Source organism: Drosophila gunungcola, assembly GCF_025200985.1.
Source record: "Drosophila gunungcola strain Sukarami chromosome 2R unlocalized genomic scaffold, Dgunungcola_SK_2 000004F, whole genome shotgun sequence".
NCBI lineage: Eukaryota > Metazoa > Arthropoda > Insecta > Diptera > Drosophilidae > Drosophila > Drosophila gunungcola.
Genome location: NW_026453167.1, coordinates 484,407 through 505,048, shown reverse-complemented (window position 1 = coordinate 505,048; position 20,642 = coordinate 484,407). Strand labels below are relative to the sequence as shown.

At 40.2% G+C, this 20,642-nt stretch overlaps 4 protein-coding genes and 1 long non-coding RNA gene across 8 annotated transcripts in view; 3 read left to right on the top strand and 2 right to left on the bottom strand.

The window, feature by feature from the left end:
* The first annotated feature begins 220 nt into the window (after nt 1–220).
* On the top strand, nt 221–1,800 carry LOC128254343 (MORN repeat-containing protein 3). Of its 2 annotated transcripts, none has more exons than XM_052983387.1 (2): nt 221–1,054; nt 1,558–1,672. In XM_052983387.1, the coding sequence occupies exons 1-2, from the start codon at nt 609–611 to the stop codon at nt 1,568–1,570; spliced, it is 459 nt and encodes a 152-aa protein (XP_052839347.1). In that variant the 5' UTR covers nt 221–608; the 3' UTR covers nt 1,571–1,672. The 2 variants fall into 2 exon arrangements, with proteins under 2 accessions (XP_052839347.1, XP_052839346.1); XM_052983386.1 differs by having other exon boundaries at nt 222–1,050; nt 1,552–1,800.
* LOC128254339 (protein three rows) lies at nt 1,693–6,148 on the bottom strand. 2 transcript variants are annotated; one of them, XM_052983376.1, is made up of 3 exons: nt 5,765–6,148; nt 4,711–5,706; nt 1,693–4,659 (listed from the first exon to the last, which is right to left on the bottom strand). In XM_052983376.1, the coding sequence occupies exons 1-3, from the start codon at nt 6,071–6,073 to the stop codon at nt 1,801–1,803; spliced, it is 4,164 nt and encodes a 1,387-aa protein (XP_052839336.1). In that variant the 5' UTR covers nt 6,074–6,148; the 3' UTR covers nt 1,693–1,800. The 2 variants fall into 2 exon arrangements, with proteins under 2 accessions (XP_052839336.1, XP_052839337.1); XM_052983377.1 differs by lacking the exon at nt 5,765–6,148 and having other exon boundaries at nt 1,693–4,657; nt 4,711–4,908.
* A 315-nt stretch (nt 6,149–6,463) lies between these two features.
* LOC128253984 (acidic leucine-rich nuclear phosphoprotein 32 family member A) lies at nt 6,464–12,027 on the bottom strand. Its single transcript, XM_052982741.1, is given in 7 exon segments — nt 6,464–7,443; nt 7,499–7,741; nt 8,399–8,456; nt 8,458–8,705; nt 8,906–8,985; nt 9,049–9,425; nt 11,892–12,027. Coding segments are annotated over 7 exon segments (1,098 nt in total). The 5' UTR covers nt 11,940–12,027; the 3' UTR covers nt 6,464–7,399.
* On the top strand, nt 9,751–12,591 carry LOC128253985 (uncharacterized). 2 transcript variants are annotated; one of them, XR_008267504.1, is made up of 3 exons: nt 9,751–9,891; nt 12,169–12,220; nt 12,279–12,591. It is a non-coding gene; the product is annotated as an uncharacterized LOC128253985 (long non-coding RNA). The 2 variants fall into 2 exon arrangements; XR_008267503.1 differs by having other exon boundaries at nt 9,752–9,891; nt 9,947–12,220.
* A 3,195-nt stretch (nt 12,592–15,786) lies between these two features.
* Nucleotides 15,787–20,642, top strand: part of LOC128253650 (potassium voltage-gated channel subfamily H member 8) — a 65,511-nt gene continuing 60,655 nt past the window's right edge. The window contains exons 1-2 of the mRNA XM_052982241.1: nt 15,787–15,818; nt 16,759–16,869. The gene's annotated coding sequence lies outside the window, so the exon portion shown is untranslated. The remainder of the gene's footprint in view (nt 15,819–16,758; nt 16,870–20,642) is intronic.

Here is a 20,642-nt window from a genome sequence, read left to right as displayed (position 1 = left end):
CTTTAAGCTGCTAGGAATAATTTGGATTGTAGGCTTACCAATTACTGTTTAAAACTTGTAAAATTTTATATAATATGAAATATAGAAACGAGTGTTAGGATATCCGTTTTTCGAGCTACAATGTTCAAACATTTTATAAGAATCAAATTATAAATCAAAAATGACAAATTCGTATTACGGACTAAAATTTCGTATATTTTTTATAAACAAAAGATGATTTAATCGTATTGAGAATTATAATTTTCATACATTTTACATAATACAAATTATAAATGAAAGATCTTGATATTACGGATTAAAATTTCATAAATGTGTATGCCTTATTTAATCTGGATTGTAGACGTTTTTCCACCAATGCATTGGAATGTAAGCCAAGTAGCTTTGTAATTTATACGACTGATTAAACGATTTTTTCCACATATATTTAACCGGAACAAACGATTTTCTATCGAGGCGATGTCTTTGGCCTCCTTACGTTTGCGTGATGTCGCTGGAGGAGGAAGGCAAATGGTGGCAAGACATGCGGCTTTGGGGTTGATTAGAAAAGTGACACCGCACGCACAGCAGGGGGCTAAAAGTCCGCTCAAGACACCACATGGCACCACCGCATGCCACCACTGGCTTCAGTCATCGAAGACATGTCGTTCCCTGCGCGCGGATACAGTTCCGGAGTTCGCTGTCAAAGGTATCCCGGTGGATCCAGGTACCAGGGCAAATGGCTGGGCATGCAGCCTCATGGCTTTGGAGTGAAGCGGACCAGCGGTGGCTTGGTCTACGAGGGTCAATGGCACCTGGGGCAGCGGCATGGCTATGGAACTCTGCGTCGGAAGGAGCCAAATGGTGGCACACTCCGCATCTACGTGGGTCAGTGGCAACAGGATAAGCGAAGTGGCGAGGGAAAGCAGTTCTACCCCGATGGATCCGTGTACTTTGGCCAGTGGGAGGCGGACCAACGGAGTGGTCAGGGCATCCTCTGGATGCCGGATGGAGGAGTCTATGTGGGCGAGTGGCTACATGACCAAATGCACGGAAAAGGAGTACTTTTTACGGGTAAGTAAAGTTGAAATGTTTTGGAATTACCCTTAAGCAGATATTTTATTTTAAAATTCTGTTCACATTTCTCTAAGCGTAGTAGCGTTTTTTGTTTTCGACTTTAACGAATATGATAATCTCAAGGTCTAAATTTTAAGTCTATCGGAGCTAAATAGTTTATTGTTTTACCTGTTTACAAAAATACTAAAAATATTTTCCATACAATTTATATTTTTTGTTTTGGGATGACCTAATTATGAGGAGCACCGGATTACAACATAGAGTAATTGCTGCCATTGCTGTATTAGTTAATATTTTTCTTTAAAAATTGAATAGAATACTCTCATGGCCATTGCGTTTTAAGATTAGATTTTAACTATTTTGTCAGCAAAAGATAACTAAAAAATTACCTTTTTTACACATATTTACCCCACTCCTTTCGGTAAATATTCTCTAGTTTTCTAATGAACTTTTAAAATAAAATCTAAAAATATAATTTTCTTTTCAAATGTTCCAAAGCCAAAGGAAGTCGCTATGAAGGCCAATTCGAAGGAGGCTGCAAGTCAGGGGCGGGAGTTTTCTATCATGACAACGATGGAAGGAGAATTCAACGCGGCTTTTGGAGTCAGGACGTCTGCAAAACGTCACTAATGCCCTTGCTAACAGGATAAAATAATAAATTTAGTTCAGAAGCTTTCTTGTAACACTTAGATAACATATATTTGGATAGAAAATCAGTTTTTAAATAAGAATTGTAACTAATGCTAATCAGTGCCTGTTGAGCCTGCGTGTGCTGGTAGACTCCGTGTCTTTGGGCTGCGATGCAGACACCTGTCGCCTGGGTCGCCTTGATTTGCTGGCTGTCGTTGGGTTGTCCTCGGGTTGCTGAAGTGGCCTCCTTGATCTGGTGGACCTTGTACTCGGCGTAGAGGCTGTATCCAAGCTGTTGTCCAATGTGATTACTTCACAGACGCCTGTCGTGGCTTTAGTCTTTGCTCTCCCCTTGGCTTTCGATTTCGATGACTTGGTGAGCAAGGGCGGTGGTGATTCATCGTCGTCGCTTATCTCGATCAGCTGGCAGGAATTGAAATCCACGTGATCCGAGGCGGGTGGTGTGTTCTCGGTGCCGCTTCCCCCTCCGCTACTACTGCCCGCCGCACTTGGTGGCCGAAGCTCAAGCTCCTCGTAAATCTTGAATTTGGATGCTTTTTTGTGGGACTCGTTGATTTTGGTCGCCTTGTCTTTGACTGCCGAAGCTGTTGCTGCCACATTTCGGCTATTGTCCTCTGGCGAAGGATTGAAAACCAATGCACGTCGTAGTACTTTGTTCTGCGTCTTTTCCTGACCCATGGGTTTAAGCTCCAGTTGTGCCGTCTTGAGCTGGGCGAAAAAGTTACAGGCATAGTTAACGTCGCCGGCTTGCAGTCCTTGCCTTTTAAGACCCATCTGAGCCGTTGATATAGCCTCCACATGCTTTCGCCTGTAGCGCAGATAGTTGACATGATAGAGCTGCTGCACCTGCAGCATGCAACCCAAAGAAGTACTCGTCTCTGCGTTCTCCTGCAGCCATTGAGCCGCCCTTTCATAGAACTCATCTAACTGTTCGCTGTTCCTCTGAAGAAAGCTAAGACGTGCATGCAGACAGCCCATTATAAAGTACAGGCACTTAAGCTGCGAATTCTCCCGAATGTTGGGAGGAGCTATGTCCAAGTTCAAGTAATGATTCAAATTCATTTGACAGTTGGGACTACTCGAGCGCATGCTGGGCAGCTTTGGCGAGTAAGCGTTCAGCTGCTGCTGCTTCCTGATTGGCTCCACCAGCTGCAGCAGGTCCATGTGGCTGGCCAGGTCAACAATAGCTGGATCTTTGACTGATTTTTTCTCCGGCAGAGCCAAGGTTTCCTTGCGAGCCAAGGGTTTAATATCCAAACAGTGTTCGATGAGTCGCAGCTTGGACTGTGCCTTGTCGAAGTTTTCCATTTGCAGATTGGTCCACAGCCAGGAGAGGAATATCTCTACGGTTTTTAGGGCCAAACCGGTTTCTAGGTTCGATCGGAGTACAACGTGCGAGAGCTGCACTTGTTCGCTTAATCTGTTTGCCGAGCATTCGGTGCTTTCTGTCACAAGATTATTGAGAAGCAACATCAGTGAGTTGTTATCCAAACTGGATAGACCGACAAAAGTTCGCAAATTGTCCATCAAAGTGTCCAACTGTCGCAGGGGCATCATCATCCTGGGCATTCCAGGCTTTCTTTGCTGATAACGAAGTCTAAAACGCACTGTTTGCATGGTGATCAAGATGATATCGTTCTTGCCCAATCTTTCAGGAAACTCGGCGCGAAGCTGCTCCACATGTAGTAGCAGCAGCTGGGCATGACTCAGGCAATCCCTTCTAGCATAGTAGCTGGCCAGGTGACAAAAACAGAGCATCACCATTGTTTGCTCCCGCTTGTAGAACCTGCCATTGTGCAGTTGCGGCCACAAATCATCCAGCAACTCCTCCGCCCATTTCACTTCCTCAGCAAGGTTCAGTTTCAGTCTTGCCTGAACTTCGTTCTGGGTGAGGAAATGATTTAGTGCTCGAAGATAGGTAAAACGATCCTCCAGCAGACGTCCAATCCTTAAGAGCAGCAGCCAGGCATCGTCCGCTTGGGTTCGATAGCCCATTGTCGAAAGTCCATTGGCGGCAGCCACTCCATCGTCGATCAAGGCCTGCCAATCAATGGGGGTCTCCTCAATACCCAATGGCTCTTGATCGGCTTGGTGAAAGAAGTGGCCAAATGCCGTGATGGCTTCACTAGCCAGCTCAACCAGCCGCTGCTCTCGTTTAATGTTAATCTGCGCTAGGTTCTGCCTGAGTAGCAGCTCTTCCAGAAAACTCTCGTTCACCTCTTTGTTGGCCACCTTTGCTTTCTTAGCCTCCATTGCGTCGAGTAGTAGGCCCACATTGGCATGACCCAGCGACAAGTGCTCCATGCGGCTGAGGGATCGCTTATGCTTCAGCTTCGAACGCAACTCCTGGCACTGCTTCAGCATGGCGAGATCACTTCGCACACGCCTGGCCAAGAGCACCAGATGGTAATCACTCTTTCGACAGCGGACTAGCGACTGTAAGGGCGCCATTGAGGAACCATTCAAGTAATCCATCGCAACGAAGAAATCCATATCGTAGAGCTGTTTCTTTTGGGCTGGAGTAAGAGGATGTGGCAGTGGAGTGGACTCGTGCCACTCATAGACGCACTTCTGTATCTCCTTGCCCAGCTTCAGCTGATTGTGGTAGTGCAAACAGAGGTGTGCTCTTAATCGGCTGGGATTCGTTAGCGATGCCAAATAACTGGCTTGCAGGCGACTGGTCATGTGGGGATCTTGGCAATGGCAGCTGGCCTTGTAGAGACGTCGCAGTATTTCTTGCATCTCCTTTTCGGCAATCAGGGGCCGCAACTTCTGCAGTGGCTCCAGAAGTTCCACCAGCAGAGACATCTGCTCCGAACAAGAGACCTGGTGTGCTGCAATTAACAGCTGGTGTCCCAGTTTGACAATCTCCACGCTGGTGGGACCCAGGCACTTCATGGTCGTGGCCAGATCCATTGTGTATCTAAGTACTACCAGCAGTGGTTTGTGGATGCTCTGGAAAAGTAGGTATTATGTGATGATCAGAAATCGTGTTTAATTACCCACCATATCTGCTTTTTGCTGCTGCGTCGGCTGCCAGTTATTGTAGGCATCCAAAGCGCACAGGCCATAGGCCATGATGCAGTGCCTTCTCAAGCTCTTGCAGGCCTCGTGTTTGCAATTGCTGCCCAGTGGACTCCGTGTGACATTTACCGCCAAGGCACCGCAGCTCTTGAGCAGCTTAAAGTGCTCCGCATAGGCCTCGCCACTGCCCTCGCCCTGCATTTGCTGCCAGAAGAACTGGAAGGGTGAGGCGTATTTACTGCAACTCTGGTGGATCAACACCTGGAGGTATTGAAGGGCTACCAGTAGGTCCGTAAGCCATTGCTCCTTGGCATGGGCGGAGCCCTTGTGCTCGAAGAAGACCTGGAACTTGCGCGACAGATCCATGTAGGTGCGTTTAAAGTCGGCTGCGGCGGGCTCCTTGACAAAGATCAACTTGATATAGTAGTAGATCAGCTGCAGGGCATAGTTTAGATTGGATTCCTGGCTAAACAGCTCTTTGCACATGCGTAGCAGCTGCAGCGACATTTGCTGGCTAGACTGAGGTCCCAGAATATCGATCTGCACCAGGGCCAAGATGAGACTTAGGTACTCAGGGAATTGGTTAGCCAATTCCGATGGATCACTGCTGGCCAGGAGTTTCAGCAGGGGCTTAAGCATCTGGCTCAGACTCTCCAAGAGCTGGAACTGAGCAAGGGACTTGAAGAATGTCCTTCCTCTTTTGCCAAACAAAGATTCGTTAAGTTGCGATAAAAGTGTTCCCATTTGTGTGATTTTCTTGTGCCGCATGGCTTCAAAAAGTTCGCCCAGGGATTCGAGGGCATAACGCAGCTGAGTTGAGGCCTCCAAAGGAAGATTTTGGTCTTGCAGCCGCAAATGCACGCCATTGAAGTGTTTCAAATGGATGTCCAGATAGATTTTGAAGTTCGATTCCCCTTGCAGGCGGCAGGGTTGACCGCGTATAAGGTTGTACAACTTTATACAGGCTTTGAGATGACTCTGGGGACAAAATATTGGTTTAAAATAGGTACCAATTTGAATGTTTAGGTAAACTTACCTGCTGGCACAAACCATGATGTATGTACCGCAAGCTGGCCAAGTGCGAGTCCCATAAACTGGGCTTCTCTTCATAGGGAACCAGGTGTGGCAGCATTATACCAACTATATCGCTAAAGAGATCCCCATTCTGTAGATTATCCAGCAAGGCAATACAAATGTGGTTCTGCACACTCAGCGCGTACCTCAGCGCATTGGAAGCATCACAGGATCCTCCAGTCAAATCCCGGAACGTGGCCTCCACCTTTTTGCAGGCCAACTCCACTTTGGATCGGCTTCCTTTGAGTAGATTAGCTAAATCACCAGACATTTTGCGGCTCGAAAAATACTCATTACACTATTTTAACTAAGACGCTTCCTTTTTTGTTGGTGCTTTGCGCCAGAATTTAAGATTCAATGTGACCCTAGGCTAACGAGCAGAAAAATCTGCACACGATAGTATCGGTATGTCAAGTATTTTTCTCACAGAAAAATACCAGGACGTGTAATACCTAAAATAAATCGATATCGCTAAGGGTTATCGAAATTTAAATCATCACAGATATTTTTTACGAAGCCAATTTAATTTTTTTTAATTATTAAATTAATTTTGAAAAAATAGGGCCTTGAGAAGAACAAACACACTTTTAAAATGTTTTAGTTTATGTATTTCAGTTTCAATGGGATGGTACATCTCATCTCGTTAAATAAACTCGGGTCCTGCTCTTATAATTCTTGTTTGCATATATGTTTATTAAATGAAAAATCTTGTCTAAAAGTGTGTGTATAAGATTTACTCGCCACATTCAATGAAAACATTCTACTGCCGTTGAATAAGTGGAAACATTTGGGTATGTGGTGTAGTTTTACTTAAAAGTACATAAAGGAAAACAATTTGGGTGAGTTCATTACGCTTGGTAAGAGATGCTGAGAAAGTTTAAATGTCGGGAGAGGTGGGTAACAATGAAAATGTGGGTAAATCAATTGGATTTCGCTTAACTTATGCGTATTCAAAGGAATGACTTAAGAGTTAGTTAAAAGTTCTTAGCAGTAATTGTGTGATCCCTTTCACGCGAAACGTTGACAAAGCCGAAGTTGTACAAATAAAATGTTTAACGCTGTCGGAGTGTAGATTTGAGTTTTGTTTCACAGTTGTTGGTTGAAATATAACAGCAAGTCATTAGATGTTTAAAAAGTGTACATGTCGTAACTATATGGTTAATAACTTAAGAGCTTAGCAATTTTAAGAAGGGGGAAATCTAACTGACGAAGGTGTAAAAACTGGAACTTGGGTTCGAATGAGACTTTAGTAAAGCATTTTTTATTGGTTGTTTTTTCTTGTTTTCCTCTTGTTTTCCCTCGCTTAAACATATATTTTGTTTTGCTTTGCTTTGTTTGATTATTACGTTCATTTTCCCGCCTTTTTCAGCTCTCTGTGTTTGTTTTGGGTGTTTGTCGCTTTAGTTTTTTTTTTTCGTTTTTAATTTTTTTTTTTTAGCTTACATTTTAGAGAAACAAATTGTGGGCTTCCTAAAGGGTTAATCATCTTTTTCTATCAAAATATGATGTGTGTGGCTGTATGTTTGTTTAGTGTGTGTGTGTGGGTGTATATTTAAATTTATAACGTACAATGACGATAGAGTGACAGTTGGAGGATTTAACCATCATGCTTTCTCTTCTTGCCCCGGGCTTGCGATTCGTCTGAAATACAAAACTTGTTAGGAAATGCTGATGCTTATTAAGTCGATCAACTCACCTCCTGCCTTTTCGCCATCCTTATCATCCTTGGCATTTACTGATGCAGCGGATTCGTTTGCATCCCCATCGGCTTCATCAATATCGGAGTCCTCATCCTCATCGTCCTCGCCACCTTCACCCTCGCCCTCCCAATCGGAGTTATCCTCCTCCAAATCGTCATTGTACACCTCCGAAAGGGACACCTCTCCGTTGTCCTCCTCGCTATCATCGCTGTCACCTTCGTCGTCATCGTCATTGGAAACTGAAATACCGCAATGGAATGTTGTTTAATACAACTGATACAGATTGAACTTCCCTAAGTCGACCTCTTATTAAATATTAATTATTTTTCAAACAATTCTGCAACAGGTCTTAAATTAAATAAAAAATAGAATACCAAAGGTATCTTACTTCGACAAGCCGAAGTTTTTAAGCCCTTTCCTTTGTTTTTTTTACAATTTTTTTATAACAACAATTGAAATTGATATGGTAAAAGGCTTCAATTTTGGAGGATATTCGCAGCCAATTCACATTTGTCATTTAAATAACTGTCTGATATTTCCTATTGCAGCTATCTGATATAGGCCTCCAATCTTCCTGGTAATGAAAAAAGATTTCGAAAGTATCAATACATAGTTTTTAAACTGACCAAGACTGAATCAGACAGACGGATTTCAACTGTATTGTGGATCCTGATCAAGAATATATATTCTATATATGGTCAAAATTATCTTTTTCTTTTGCGTTACCAACATCTGACCCTAAATTATAATACCCTCTGATAGGGCATACAAAAGTGGGGAGCATTTAATATCAACCCAAAATGGAAATAAACACCTACTTTCTTTAACTCACTATATTTTCGAGTTAGAGAAGTTCGTCTTTAAGTGAGAACAAAATCTCGAAACGCCGTGCTTACAATATGTGGCGTTGGCCAGATTTAAAATGGCAAAGAACCAATAGAGCAGGATGGCGAAAATTTAAGTTTCGATTGCTAGCGGTCTGTTGGGTCGCCTTTATCACAGATTTTTCATCGGTTGCTGCAGCTGTGGGTTCCCTCAACTGCAACTCTTTCAGGTACTCATCTAAGTCGTCTACTTCATTGTCCTCCGAGTGCGAAGGTGGTTTGTCCTGCAAACTCTTTTTCGCCTTCACGCGCTGCTCCAGTGCCTCGAGCTCGTCTAAATCGATTTCTAAACCATTCAAACAGAAGGCACTGCGCTTATCTGAAAGGCGACAGAATCTAGGGTTGAACAAATGCGGTTTTTGTGTTTACAATAAAAAAAAAAAAAAACAAAAAAAAAGAAGACCAAACCGCGAAAGGCGTTAAGTAAACAGACGGACAATGAGCTTTAGATGGTGGTTAATATTCCCATTTTAAATTCTGAAGTTTTATGAGAGTTATTTTTGTCGTTAGATTACACACCTTCCTCCTCGGAATCGTTGCCGTTGACTTCTTCATCATCATCGCCATCGGATTGCGCCTCCTCATCGTCGCAATCAAAACTAAAGGTTGTATATTAATTAATTCTTGTTTCTACTCCCCAGGAAAAATAAAAAAAAACATACCCGTCCAAGAAGTTTAACGATGGCAGCATCTTGAAGATCTTCTCGCGATAATTGTCCACCTGGGTGGCGTCGTTATTAAACAGATCCAGCACTGCTAGATTCTTAAACTCCTCCAGGGGCTTAAGGGTCTCCAGATCCTTGATCTTGTTGCCGGACAAGTTGAGATATTGCAGTTTGGGGCTGGTGGTCAGATAGTTGAGGCCGCTCGAAATTCGGTTGTCGGACAGCTCCAACTTCTTTAAGTTGGGCAGCTTGGGGAAACCTTTGAGTGTGGTGAGACCCACGTTGATCAAGCTTAGCGATTCCAAGGCGGTGTATTCGTCTGTAAGGCCAACGATGCTTGTACTCCGGCAATTGTCCAGATTCAGCTCTGTGATCTGTGGTCAAAGAAATAAAATTTGTATAATAATTGGTTCAATTCTTATAATTAGGGAATAATTTAATGCTAAATATAGTTAGAAAACAATGTAATTTTGTCCTGTAGTTTTATATTAATTTTGTTGATTGGTATCTAAACGTTTTATTTATAAGACTAAATAAGATTGTTAATTTTCCAACGAATGAAATTCAATAATACATTTTTCGATAATACCTAACGGTTTAAATATCGATATAATTCAACAGTGTGCGGTATTTTTAACTATATTATGTCAAAGTCCAATGGCAATTTGAACTATCCACTTTGGTCACACTGGTGTAAAATTTTTGACGCAAAGCGAGCAGAAAAAAAGATGGAGAACAATACATACGCAAAAATCGATCAAACGCTGAGAATTTTTTTGTTGAAATGCAAATCGACATTACATGCAAAATAACCAAATTGGCGCAACGACAAACGACTTGGTAAACATTTGCTGCTGCTCTAAATCGCCTAATTGCGCATTTTGTTTAAATGCAGGCCGAAAGAAAAGTGCCAACGCGCGTTTATGTAACCCCAAAATGTGTGTGTGTGCCAGCAGCGTGTATGTGTGCGAGTGCCTCGGCACAAAGAAGAATGCGCAAAGAGAAGAATGCGAAAGCAAAACGGAATTGAAAATGGCGGGGGTGGGAGAACATGCCGGCAGACGCAACAACAACATGTTTGACCGTGACGTAGTTTAGTTGTTGCGCCTGTCTGTGGGAAAGTGGACGAGGTGGGCCGATAGAGGGGAGCGGATGCGGTTTAGCCTGATAAGCTACAAATGAATAAATGTACATGTAAATGTGCAAGTTCACTTGAGATTACCCAATTATCAATATGTCACGTCGCCACAACAACGAATCAAGACGGGTGCTTTCTGTAGTCTCTATCTAGCCGAAGAACAGTTTTGGTGCTACAGGGGATACTAAAATCTTGAACGTAAATAAGAGTAGTCGGGACTCGAAGATTGTTTGGGGACAACTATGTTAAAGTTTGAGAAAAGTTCATTTCTTTTGTACGTCAACGACGGAAAACATATTCAGTCTTAACCATTTAGTGATGAGGTTTTTTATTCAAATTATAGAAATCGTATTATCATGGGACTAATTTAAATCATTTAAAGGGCATATCAAATTTTGAAAATTTGTGTTTTTAGCGATAGCATGGGGTACGCTCCCTAGGGTCCTATACTTTACTAATAGAATTCCGAGCCAACGGATATGAAACTGGGAAATACTTACAAACATGTTACATACAGATGCTTCAAGGGGTCTTGCTTATCAAAGTGAGGGATACAAAGTGTTGTTGTAAATCTAACTTTTATTTGCCAGTTCGCCTTAGAGAGTGGCCACTGTACGTGAGCAAATGAGCGAGAATGAATGCACAAAGCATTTTTCTTTGGCTTAGGCTCGAATGAGTGTGTATGCGTTGCCATTTTTTGTTGCTGCGTTGTTGTTGTGCGGTGCATTGTGGGTGGGAGGTAGTGGGTGGTGGTGCGGCTGGGTGACCGCTGATTGAGATTGAGTAGGCTGGCCAGCCAGAGCGCATGTTTATTAATCAACGGCTTTGTCTTTTCGCCTGCATTTCTTTCGCCAGGGCGATGCAGTGGTGGGTGGGAGTGGGATGGCTAGAGATGGCGTGCAGGTAAACACGTTGGGTAGAAGAAGAGGGGCTGATAGTGGAAGGAGGAGCAGCATAAAGGTATTATGACTGCGCAGTCAATGTTCACATGTATGCATATCTATGCTTTGTCGATTATTTTGTGCATAAGTTTTCTTACGTATGCATGTGTATCTTTTGTGCGTTGTACGCGTGTGTGTGCATTTGTGCGGATGATGCGCGCGCTATAATATTGTTATAGATACATTTTGGTATCAAATAACCTGAAATTACAACATGCAGCAAACACATACATACACACACACAAACACATGTTGCCGTGTTTGTCACAATTGAAGGCCGGCAATAACAACAACGCAAGCAAAAGGCAAGAACGAGAAGCAAGCAGCATTGCCAGCTGAAGAGATTAAAAACTTCAGGTGCTGCTGCTACTTTCAGGATGAAAAGAAAGTTGTACATGCGGCATTGCAGTGCAATAAATAATTTTATTCTGAACTATGGCTTGTAATATTTACTAATTGCCAAGTAAAACTGCATTTTAAAAAAGCCAACAGCCAGCTAAGGCACAAAAATGCGCGCACATGGCAACACTGGCGTCACATACATATACACACTCATACAAAGAATTTGCTTATGGCGATCAATTTCTTTTTTGTTCTTTTCTTGTTGATGCGGCTCTGCTCTTCTTCTTATAGCGCTCCTTATGTTATATGGCGTTTATACACAAATTGAAACTAGATTTACATGATGGATGCACTTACACACAAACAATGGGTCTAATTTATAATTTTAATTTAAGTTTATGGCGCGTTTTCTGTCTTACCTGATTTACTTTGCGTGCGCGTCGCTCCAGTTCTATTCTCTTCTCCATTGCAGCCGCAGTTGTTTGTTTATTTTGTATATTTGGTTCTTTTCCCTGCACTTTTTTGTGTTTTGTGTGTTTCCTTCTTTTCTCAGCGCACGCACCAAAGGCAAAAAAGACTCGCACTCACACACGGGCGCGCTCGCACACGCTCACTCACACAGACGCGCAGCCTTGCAAATTTTTCCTTTTGAGCTTCTTTCGGTAACTTGGATGCCGCTTTTCCCACTTTTCGTAGATTTGTGTGGCTAAAAAGGAAAACAGTAACGGAGTGAGAAAATTAGTTGCTGGTAATTATTCAAATATCACAACTGCAACTGCATTGTAACGCATTTTCTTCGATTCCAGCACATGACGCGCCTTTTCAAACCAGCTTTTAGAAAACAATTCGAAGGTTTTCCGACGTTTAACACGTTACCGGCCGAAGGAAATCTTTATCCTGTTAGCATGCACTCACCTGGCGATGCTGAATTTTTAAACACTCGGAATCAATTTTTAATTGTATTTTCAACCAAAGCAAATAGAGGTGGGGAAACGTCGATGCCAACATCGAGGTAATCGATAATTTCAGAATATCGGCTTATCGATGTTTAACAGGGATTATCGATGCTTATCCGTCCATCTCTGTTAGTTCGACGTTTCGCTAACATTTCGTTCTTAATTCGACGTTTCGCTAACATCTCGCTGTTAGTTCGACGATCCGGTAACACTGCAAAACAAAAACTCACAAGCACGCAAATTCACCGCTAGGGGTGGAGAAACGTAGATGCCAACATCGATTTCATCGATGTTTTCAAAATATCGGTCCGGTAGATGTTTGGTGGAGATTATCGATGTTTATCCTTCCTTAACGACATTTTCTTGCCAATGTTAAGTTTTCACTCCAGTTCTTGCGCACCTCACTCAAGTTCTTGCACACTTCACTCAGGATCTTGCTCACTGAACCCAGCTTTCACTCCATATCCTGCACGCCCTCTGTTAAAACTCCTAACAGCTGCCAAGCTACACTCATTATTTAACACCACTCATGTAAGACTTTAAAAATTGTATCATCGATAAATTTCCTTCTCTAACTATCGCGTGGTGTTTTGAATTGACCGGTAGCATTGTTGTCATCGATATATCGCATAAAAATAGAGAAGGTTTTTCAATTTCAAGGCATTCAATTGTTTTTTTTTAAATAAAAAACACTCTTCATTTATTTATTGCAGTAGTAGTCTGTGCAACTAAATATATGTCATATATGGAATTGTGGCGATTTACTTCAATTTAAGGGGGTGGTATGTTTTTAAAGGCAAAAACAGAGCGACATACGTGATTTTGTTTTTAAATGTGGAAAATGTTGTGAAATTTTTATGTTATACACTTTTTATGTTGTCATTTTAATTATCTAAATAAAATGTTACCCAAAAAATTGACATATTGGGGCATGATAATTCTTGGCGCCCTTAAAAACCAATGGATAACTGTGAACAATAGATATATTTAGAATAATAGAATTTGTTTATTTTAATTATTTTTTTTAGCACTAATTTCGATTTTTGTTTTCAATCTTTTTATTCAATAAAAAAAATTGTAAAAATGTTTTGTGATTACCTGTTGATTTATGTCTAGAAAACGAATAAGAAATTTTAAACAGTTTTACTCTAATATACTGGCACAAATATCTCGAAATATTGTAGATAAAAAATGAAAAAAAATGTTATTATTTTAAATTTTAAAACCCTACCCTCTCTTTAATAATTTAAAGGTATAAACCCCACTTATTATAATTTTCGCCTTAATTCAGGGATTTTATCTATATATTTTACAGGGCGTGAAGGTCAGCATGATGATCCTCCATTTCGGTTAAGGAAGAATACGTATGTCAACAATATCAGTTTGATAGCCACCCAGCAACCCTTGGATGATTCCGTCCTGGTGCAACCCAAAGATTTCCTATGCGATTGTTTGGGAAAACAAGGAAAAACAGCTTTAGCTTGGTTATTAAAAAGTTAAAAGTCAACCTAACGTTGACATGGCCTGTTAGCTTTTCCCTTTATATGTATGTATACACAAACAGGGCTTTACAAATTGGCTGCAAGGATGCGAACTTCCCTTCGTGTCCCTGAACCTGGCACAGCTTTAAGTGAAGTAAACGACTCAATTTGATTTCCTCGCCTCGTTTATTCCGGCGTTCTTTATTTCAGATAATTTTAATGTGAGCTTAAATACACGCCCGCATACTAACAATTTCAGGCCGATGCAGGTATACAGGTAATTTTTTTATCATATCAAAGGACGAAAATTACTTTGTTCAATATGACACTGAATTTATACATATAATTGTTTAGGATGTCGGGGTTTTTATGAAAAACTGAGCACTTTAGTGGAAGGTTACTAAAATGTGAAACAAAGGGTTTGTAGACTTATTCTTATATTTAGTGTTTTTTTTAATTTTTTGCTTTAATTTGCTTTAAGCAAGTGAAGTAAATATATAATTTATAATAGTCATACTTATAGGTTCTTATGTTGCCAAAGCTTACCGACATATAAAATCAAGGCATTTTTAGACTAGTGCATATATTTATTAATTTTTTAGCACTTGCATATTTGTTTTAAGCAAATGGAGTCAATATATAAAAAGTGTGTAATAATAAAAAATGATTTTGACACACATAAATAAAACAAAAATGGGAAACTACTTGAATTAATATTTTTTTAATATGCCTCCTCGAGCGTATAAATTAGTCATGTGTTCGTCCTTCCGCCTGTGCAAATTTGCCAAACGTGTGTCCTCGCTCCACTTGGGGATAGAAATAAAAGGGTGGGAGTGGGTTGTGGATGGTGGTCAGGAGCACCAGAAGCTTCAGGTACCATTATCCGCGGATCGGGTGCAGGGGTCCTTGAGCGCCATCATCGGTTGCACCATCATCGAGAATGCCCCTGAAGAGAATAGCTGCCTGGGGCGTCTAATCTATTAAAAGCGCGTTAATTCTGCGAGTTTGCCATCTATTTTTGGTCGCCAAATAAAAGGAAGTGCCACTGGAAGCTTTTCTTTTTCGCCTGTGAAAGTGTGTATTTGTGGGCCGTTAACATTGGTAACTGTTGCTTTGGCAAATATCAGCTTTAATGACTTTGCGGTGGCAAGAAATAAGCAAAATTAAAACGAGTTTGTGCAGATTATGGCTGATTATAAGTTTAAATTTTCTTTCTTTTAATGGTTGCAAAATCCTTTTTTAAAATGTTAAGTGCTTTTTTGTCTTAATAAAGTTTTATTAACTATTAATTAATTCTGACATTTGCCATTACAAATTGGGTGGTCATCGAAGTTCAAAGACTTCTTCCATTTGCTCTAAAATAAAGACATATAAATAAGTTTATTATTTATTTCTTCATTTTTTACTCTTAACTGAGATTATTTAAAAATAATTGAAATAATAAGTTAATAATACAGCACCTTGCAAATATTTCTTTGAATTGAAATGAGAATGGATTTAAAAGCCAAATGAATTAATTTTGTAATCATGTATTTATGTTATATTTATAAATTACTATTTCCATTTTTAATGACTCATTTTCGGGCCCATAAAGAGCGTCTAACTACTGTTTACTGCCCTCTGAATGGGTACTAATTAACTAAGTAAAGCACAGAGATGGCCAAGATAGACTCTCTCTTTGTTAAGCTCTCTTCCTGGCCAAAACGCACACGCACACATACACAGACAGGTGGAAGACCAATCAACAGTTTGCCGTGGTGCGAGGAAAAGCTCTCGGAAAAGCTCGGAAAAACTCGGGAAAAGAGATGCTGCGACGTCGACTGAGGCGGAAAGCAGCAGCCACAAGTTGCCTTTTCGACATTTGCAACAGTTGCTGTTGAGTGGCTTCGAAAGTCGGACGTGGCGAAAGGTATATGGCGGATGGATCCGGAATTAAATCCATTCGAAACTCTTATCACTGGATTTATCTTCGTTTGTGTGTGTGCGTGTGGGAAAAATTTCAGGAAAATTGAAACGCTTATAACGGGAAAATAGTTCAAGTGCAGAAGCGCGAAAGTTGCAGCAACAATGTTGCAAATGAAATGTGCAAATTCAAATTTGAAAACGGCGAAATATTAAGACATAAGTTTTAAAAGTAATTAACATACAAACTTACACGCATAAAATTGATTTAATTTATGGCACATGTCTTACAAAAACGAAATTTCGGTGATTTAGCACATGTGTTACTCCTGCCCAATAAAAAAATGCCTTAAATTCTAAGCCAAAATAAAACTGAAAGAGAAATGAAAAATCTCTGCTAATTTTATTCAGATTGAAAAATACGATTATAATCTGACCCTGCACACCCGAAAACAAAAAAAAAAAAAATGTGCAAATCCCAAGGAAATTACCATATGTAATCCACGCACAATCGTAGACTGTGTATATGTGAACGTAACTCGTGCACTGAAAACAAAGCTGTTGGTGTATCAAGCTCTTGAAGTCAACATCATAAAATAATATCAAAAAGCTTCAATTTTAAATTATATATATAAAACAAAGACACCTATTTTTAATAAGATTAAAACAGTAACATACATTTAACAAATTTTTTTTAAATAATAAAAGTGTGTATTAAATTTTGTTTTTTTTTATGTAAAATATTGTTATAAAAGTATAATTAACATTTTTCTGACGAGTGTAATATTCAAGAAAATTCCTTTAAATTATTGTTCTCTGTGCAATACATATTCTCAATTCAAATTCGTTTTGGACACGCGCCTGTAAAGAAATTTCACTTTGGTTTTTCTCATTCCTTGACTGTGGCTTTTTTCCCTTGTTTTTTTGGGGCTTTCCTGCAAATAAAGTTCTGTCGAATTGATTTGATAACAGCATAGAACAACCAGCAACAGGCAACCAGCAACAAAAATCGGCAATCGAGCGGCCTCGAAATCATCACCACCCCCACCCAGAAAAAGGTTAGTACATATGTATGATTTTTCGGATGATTCCCCTGATTTGCATTTCAAAGGTTTTTTGTGTGTGATTATCGTGTCTGGCCCCCCCGAAAATGTCAAGCGGCTCACACTGCGTATGATTGATTGGGCCCCAGTGAGCGTGTTCCATAATTATGTTAACGTGTGTGGCGAACGGATTTTCGTTTGCGATTTTCTATTAAAGTGATTTGATTTATTTTTGCTGGAACGTAAAAATAAATTTCGCTAAAATGTGGTGTACCAATATCGAAAGGTATTGAAGCGAACGCAAATTGTGGTGAGAATATAGATATACAGACGTCGTTTTCTGTACAAAACAAAAGCTTTTCAGCTGAATGCTTGTGAAAATACATGTGATAACAACCATGGAAATTATAGTCAATAAAGAGCAGCATTGTTTTATGAGCCAATATTCATTTTTCCAAAGAAATAAATTTAAATTTTTTAATTGTTTGTTTGAAGAAACATTTAATCAGTAAGCCTTTTTTAAAAATATTAAATCTTATTCTGACTGTTATTTTGCCTAAGCCAATATAGTCAAATATTGTGTTATGCTTTAAGCCAAACCTCAAAACTTGTGCTTTGCACTCCGCCAAGCGTAAATTACCATCCGTCTTAAGGAGATTTCGCCATAAAGTTGGAAGCGTTTTAGTCCTTGTGCAAGCCCTCAACTTTTGAACTGCGGAAACTACGACTTCCGTCGAGATTGAGCTGAAGGTTGGGTTTTAATCTAAAAAGTTTAATTAGCTGATTTAGCAGCTTGCTAAGTTGCTACGCCAAGCCAATTATACAATTTTCCAATTATATTGGAATGCAATTCCTTTTTTTATTAATCGCATTTCGGTTGCAATTAAATAAAATTTCCTATGGCAGCAGAGGACTGGCTTAATTGGTTTTAATAACTTAAGCCACTTAGAGGCAATTATGTGGCCACCAGCAGGGCGCACATTTTCTTTAACGCTTTTTCACTTTTCATTTCAACTTCCGCGACCTCCTCCGTCTGGATTGTTTGGTCTTTTTACGGCGCTTCCCTGCCCGCGGCATCCAACGCATTTTAGCACCTTGACACCTGTTTTCACCTGGACGTGTTTGCATTCCGACGTTGCATACTTTGCGGCGCCACGCGTTCAAGTGATTCACCACTTCCTCATTTTCGGCCTTACGATTATGCACCGGAAAGGCAATGTCAACAAGTTGAAGAGTACTTGGAATCTCCATTTCAATTGAGCCTGCCTGTTAGCCCTGTAACGTTGTCAGAAGTAAAGATCCTAGTATCTAAAATGTCGCCAAAGAAAACTCCTGGGGAAGACCTTCTTGACAACAGAACCATTCGACTTCTACCAGATAAAGCCTTGCAGTTCCTTGTGCTGATATACAACAGTATATTAAATATTGGATATTTTCCGAAAGTCTGGAAATCGGCGAGTATAATAATGATACTCAAACCTGGAAAACTGCCGACAAATGTGGACTCGTACAGGCCCATCAGTCTACTTCCTTCACTGGGGAAAATTATGGAAAGGCTTATCCTAAACAGGCTACTAACTTTCGAAAATGTCACCAGAGCGATCCCGAAATTCCAGTTCGGTTTCCGCCTACAGCACGGCACTCCTGAGCAACTGCATAGAGTAGTCAACTTTACGCTAGAAGCCATGGAAAATAAAGAATACGCTGTGGCTGCCTTCCTTGATATTCAACAGGCTTTTGACAGGGTCTGGCACCCTGGGCTTCTTTACAAAGCGAAGAGTCTGTTCACGCCTCAGCTGTTCCAGCTTGTAAAAAGTTTCCTTGAAGAACGCACATTCCACGTCTCTGACGATGGGTACAAATCGACCGTCAAACGTATTTCTGCTGGAGTCCCACAAGGTAGCGTACTTGGCCCGACCCTGTATTCCATTTTCGCTTCGGACATGCCGACTCACACACCAATCACGGAAGTTGAAGAAAAGGATGTGCTAATAGCTACCTACGCTGATGATACTGCTGTACTCACAAAAAGTAAAAGTATCTTAGCAGCCACATTTGCACTGCAAGAATACCTGGATGCATTTCAACTATGGGCTGAGAACTGGAATGTGCGAATCAACGCTGACAAATGCGCCAATGTGACGTTCACAAACCGCCGAGAAACTTGTCCAGGTGTCAGTCTGAATGGAAGTCCAATCAGGCACCATCAGGCGTATAAATACCTAGGTGTCACCCTAGACAAGAAACTTACCTTCAAGAGGCATATCACGGCTGTACAGCACTCCTTCAGGAGCAAGGTTGCTCGTATGTCATGGCTACTTGCCCCACGCAACAGGTTATCCCTGGGCTGCAAGGTCATGATTTACAAGGCCATACTAGCGCCCAGTCTCTTCTACGGTCTTCAAGTTTATGGCATTGCGGCGAAATCTAATCTTAACAAGATCCGAATTTTACAGTCTAAAACTTTGAGGAGGATCTCTGGGGCTCCTTGGTATATGCGAACCAGCGACATAGAACGCGACCTCAAGGTGCCCAAAATCGGCGACAAGCTGCAGTCTATTTCAAAGAAGTACATGGAACGACTCAATGCGCATCCTAACAGCCTAGCCAGGAAACTTGGAACTGCGGCCATTAATTACGCTGACCCTCAGACAACCGTTAGAAGAAGACTGAAGCGGCACCACCCTCAAGACCTACCTGACCGGGTTCTGACATAATATGTATTAACTCGAAAAACAAAATTAACAATATTTCTACCTAAAATGTAACCTTAAATTACTAGTCTTAAGAAAAACACTATAGACAATTGTATTTGAATTAATTAATAGACTGATTAGATTAAGCTGCCACTTGGGTAGCAGTGTGCTAATCGAATAATAAAAATATACATATAAAAAAAAAAAAAAAAAAAAAAACCACTTCCTCATACATGGAAATTAATGAATATAATCATTTAAAAGGGCTTGGCAGAATATCCATTAAACAAGCGTTGAAAATTAGCCTTCTTTTGCTGCTTAATTTTAAGTAGTCTCAAATTTCAATCACGTTTAAGTGATTTATCAAAAACTATAATAATAGTTTAAATATGTTTTATCAATGCCAATCCGCTTTGGGTAAAAATGTTGAGAGCGTAAAAAACAAAACATTTTTTTGGCCCTTTCCAAATTAGAATTTCTTTTGTAATTTGATCTAAGCTTTAATTTGTAGCCATATTATAAAACAGATTTTTATTTTGGATTTTTTGTTTATTATATTTTCTTATATTACAGATTTTCATTGGTTTAGCAATTTTAGTAATTTTAGGAACTTCAAACTTAAGACGACATCAAGCCAAATATATGTTTGCATTTATTTTTCTCATGCATTTATATCAGTCAAATATGTTTATAGAAATAACTTAACTTTATTTCCTAGTAATGCGTGTATAAAAAACACAGTAAATTAGCGTTAAATTTAATAAACCAGAAGAAACTGCTTGAAACGTTCCGCATTTCTGGACAAAATTGCATATACAAGTTTTTTACTATCTAAGGCCCTCGACCGAGTTTTGTTGCTTTTTCACTTTGATTTTTTGTTAGTTTTATTTTACATTTTTCCCCGTTTTTTTTTTTGTAGTTGCTCTTGGGCTGAAGAGCTCGTGAAAAGAGGAGGTGGGTTGGAAAATCCAGCGGACGAAGGATGTAGGGCAGAATTTAGATGCGTTGGCATTGACATTTATGCGCAGGGAACGAGAATTGGGCTTGGGTATAAAAAAAAACTGGAATTTGATGGCACATTATTATTTTTAC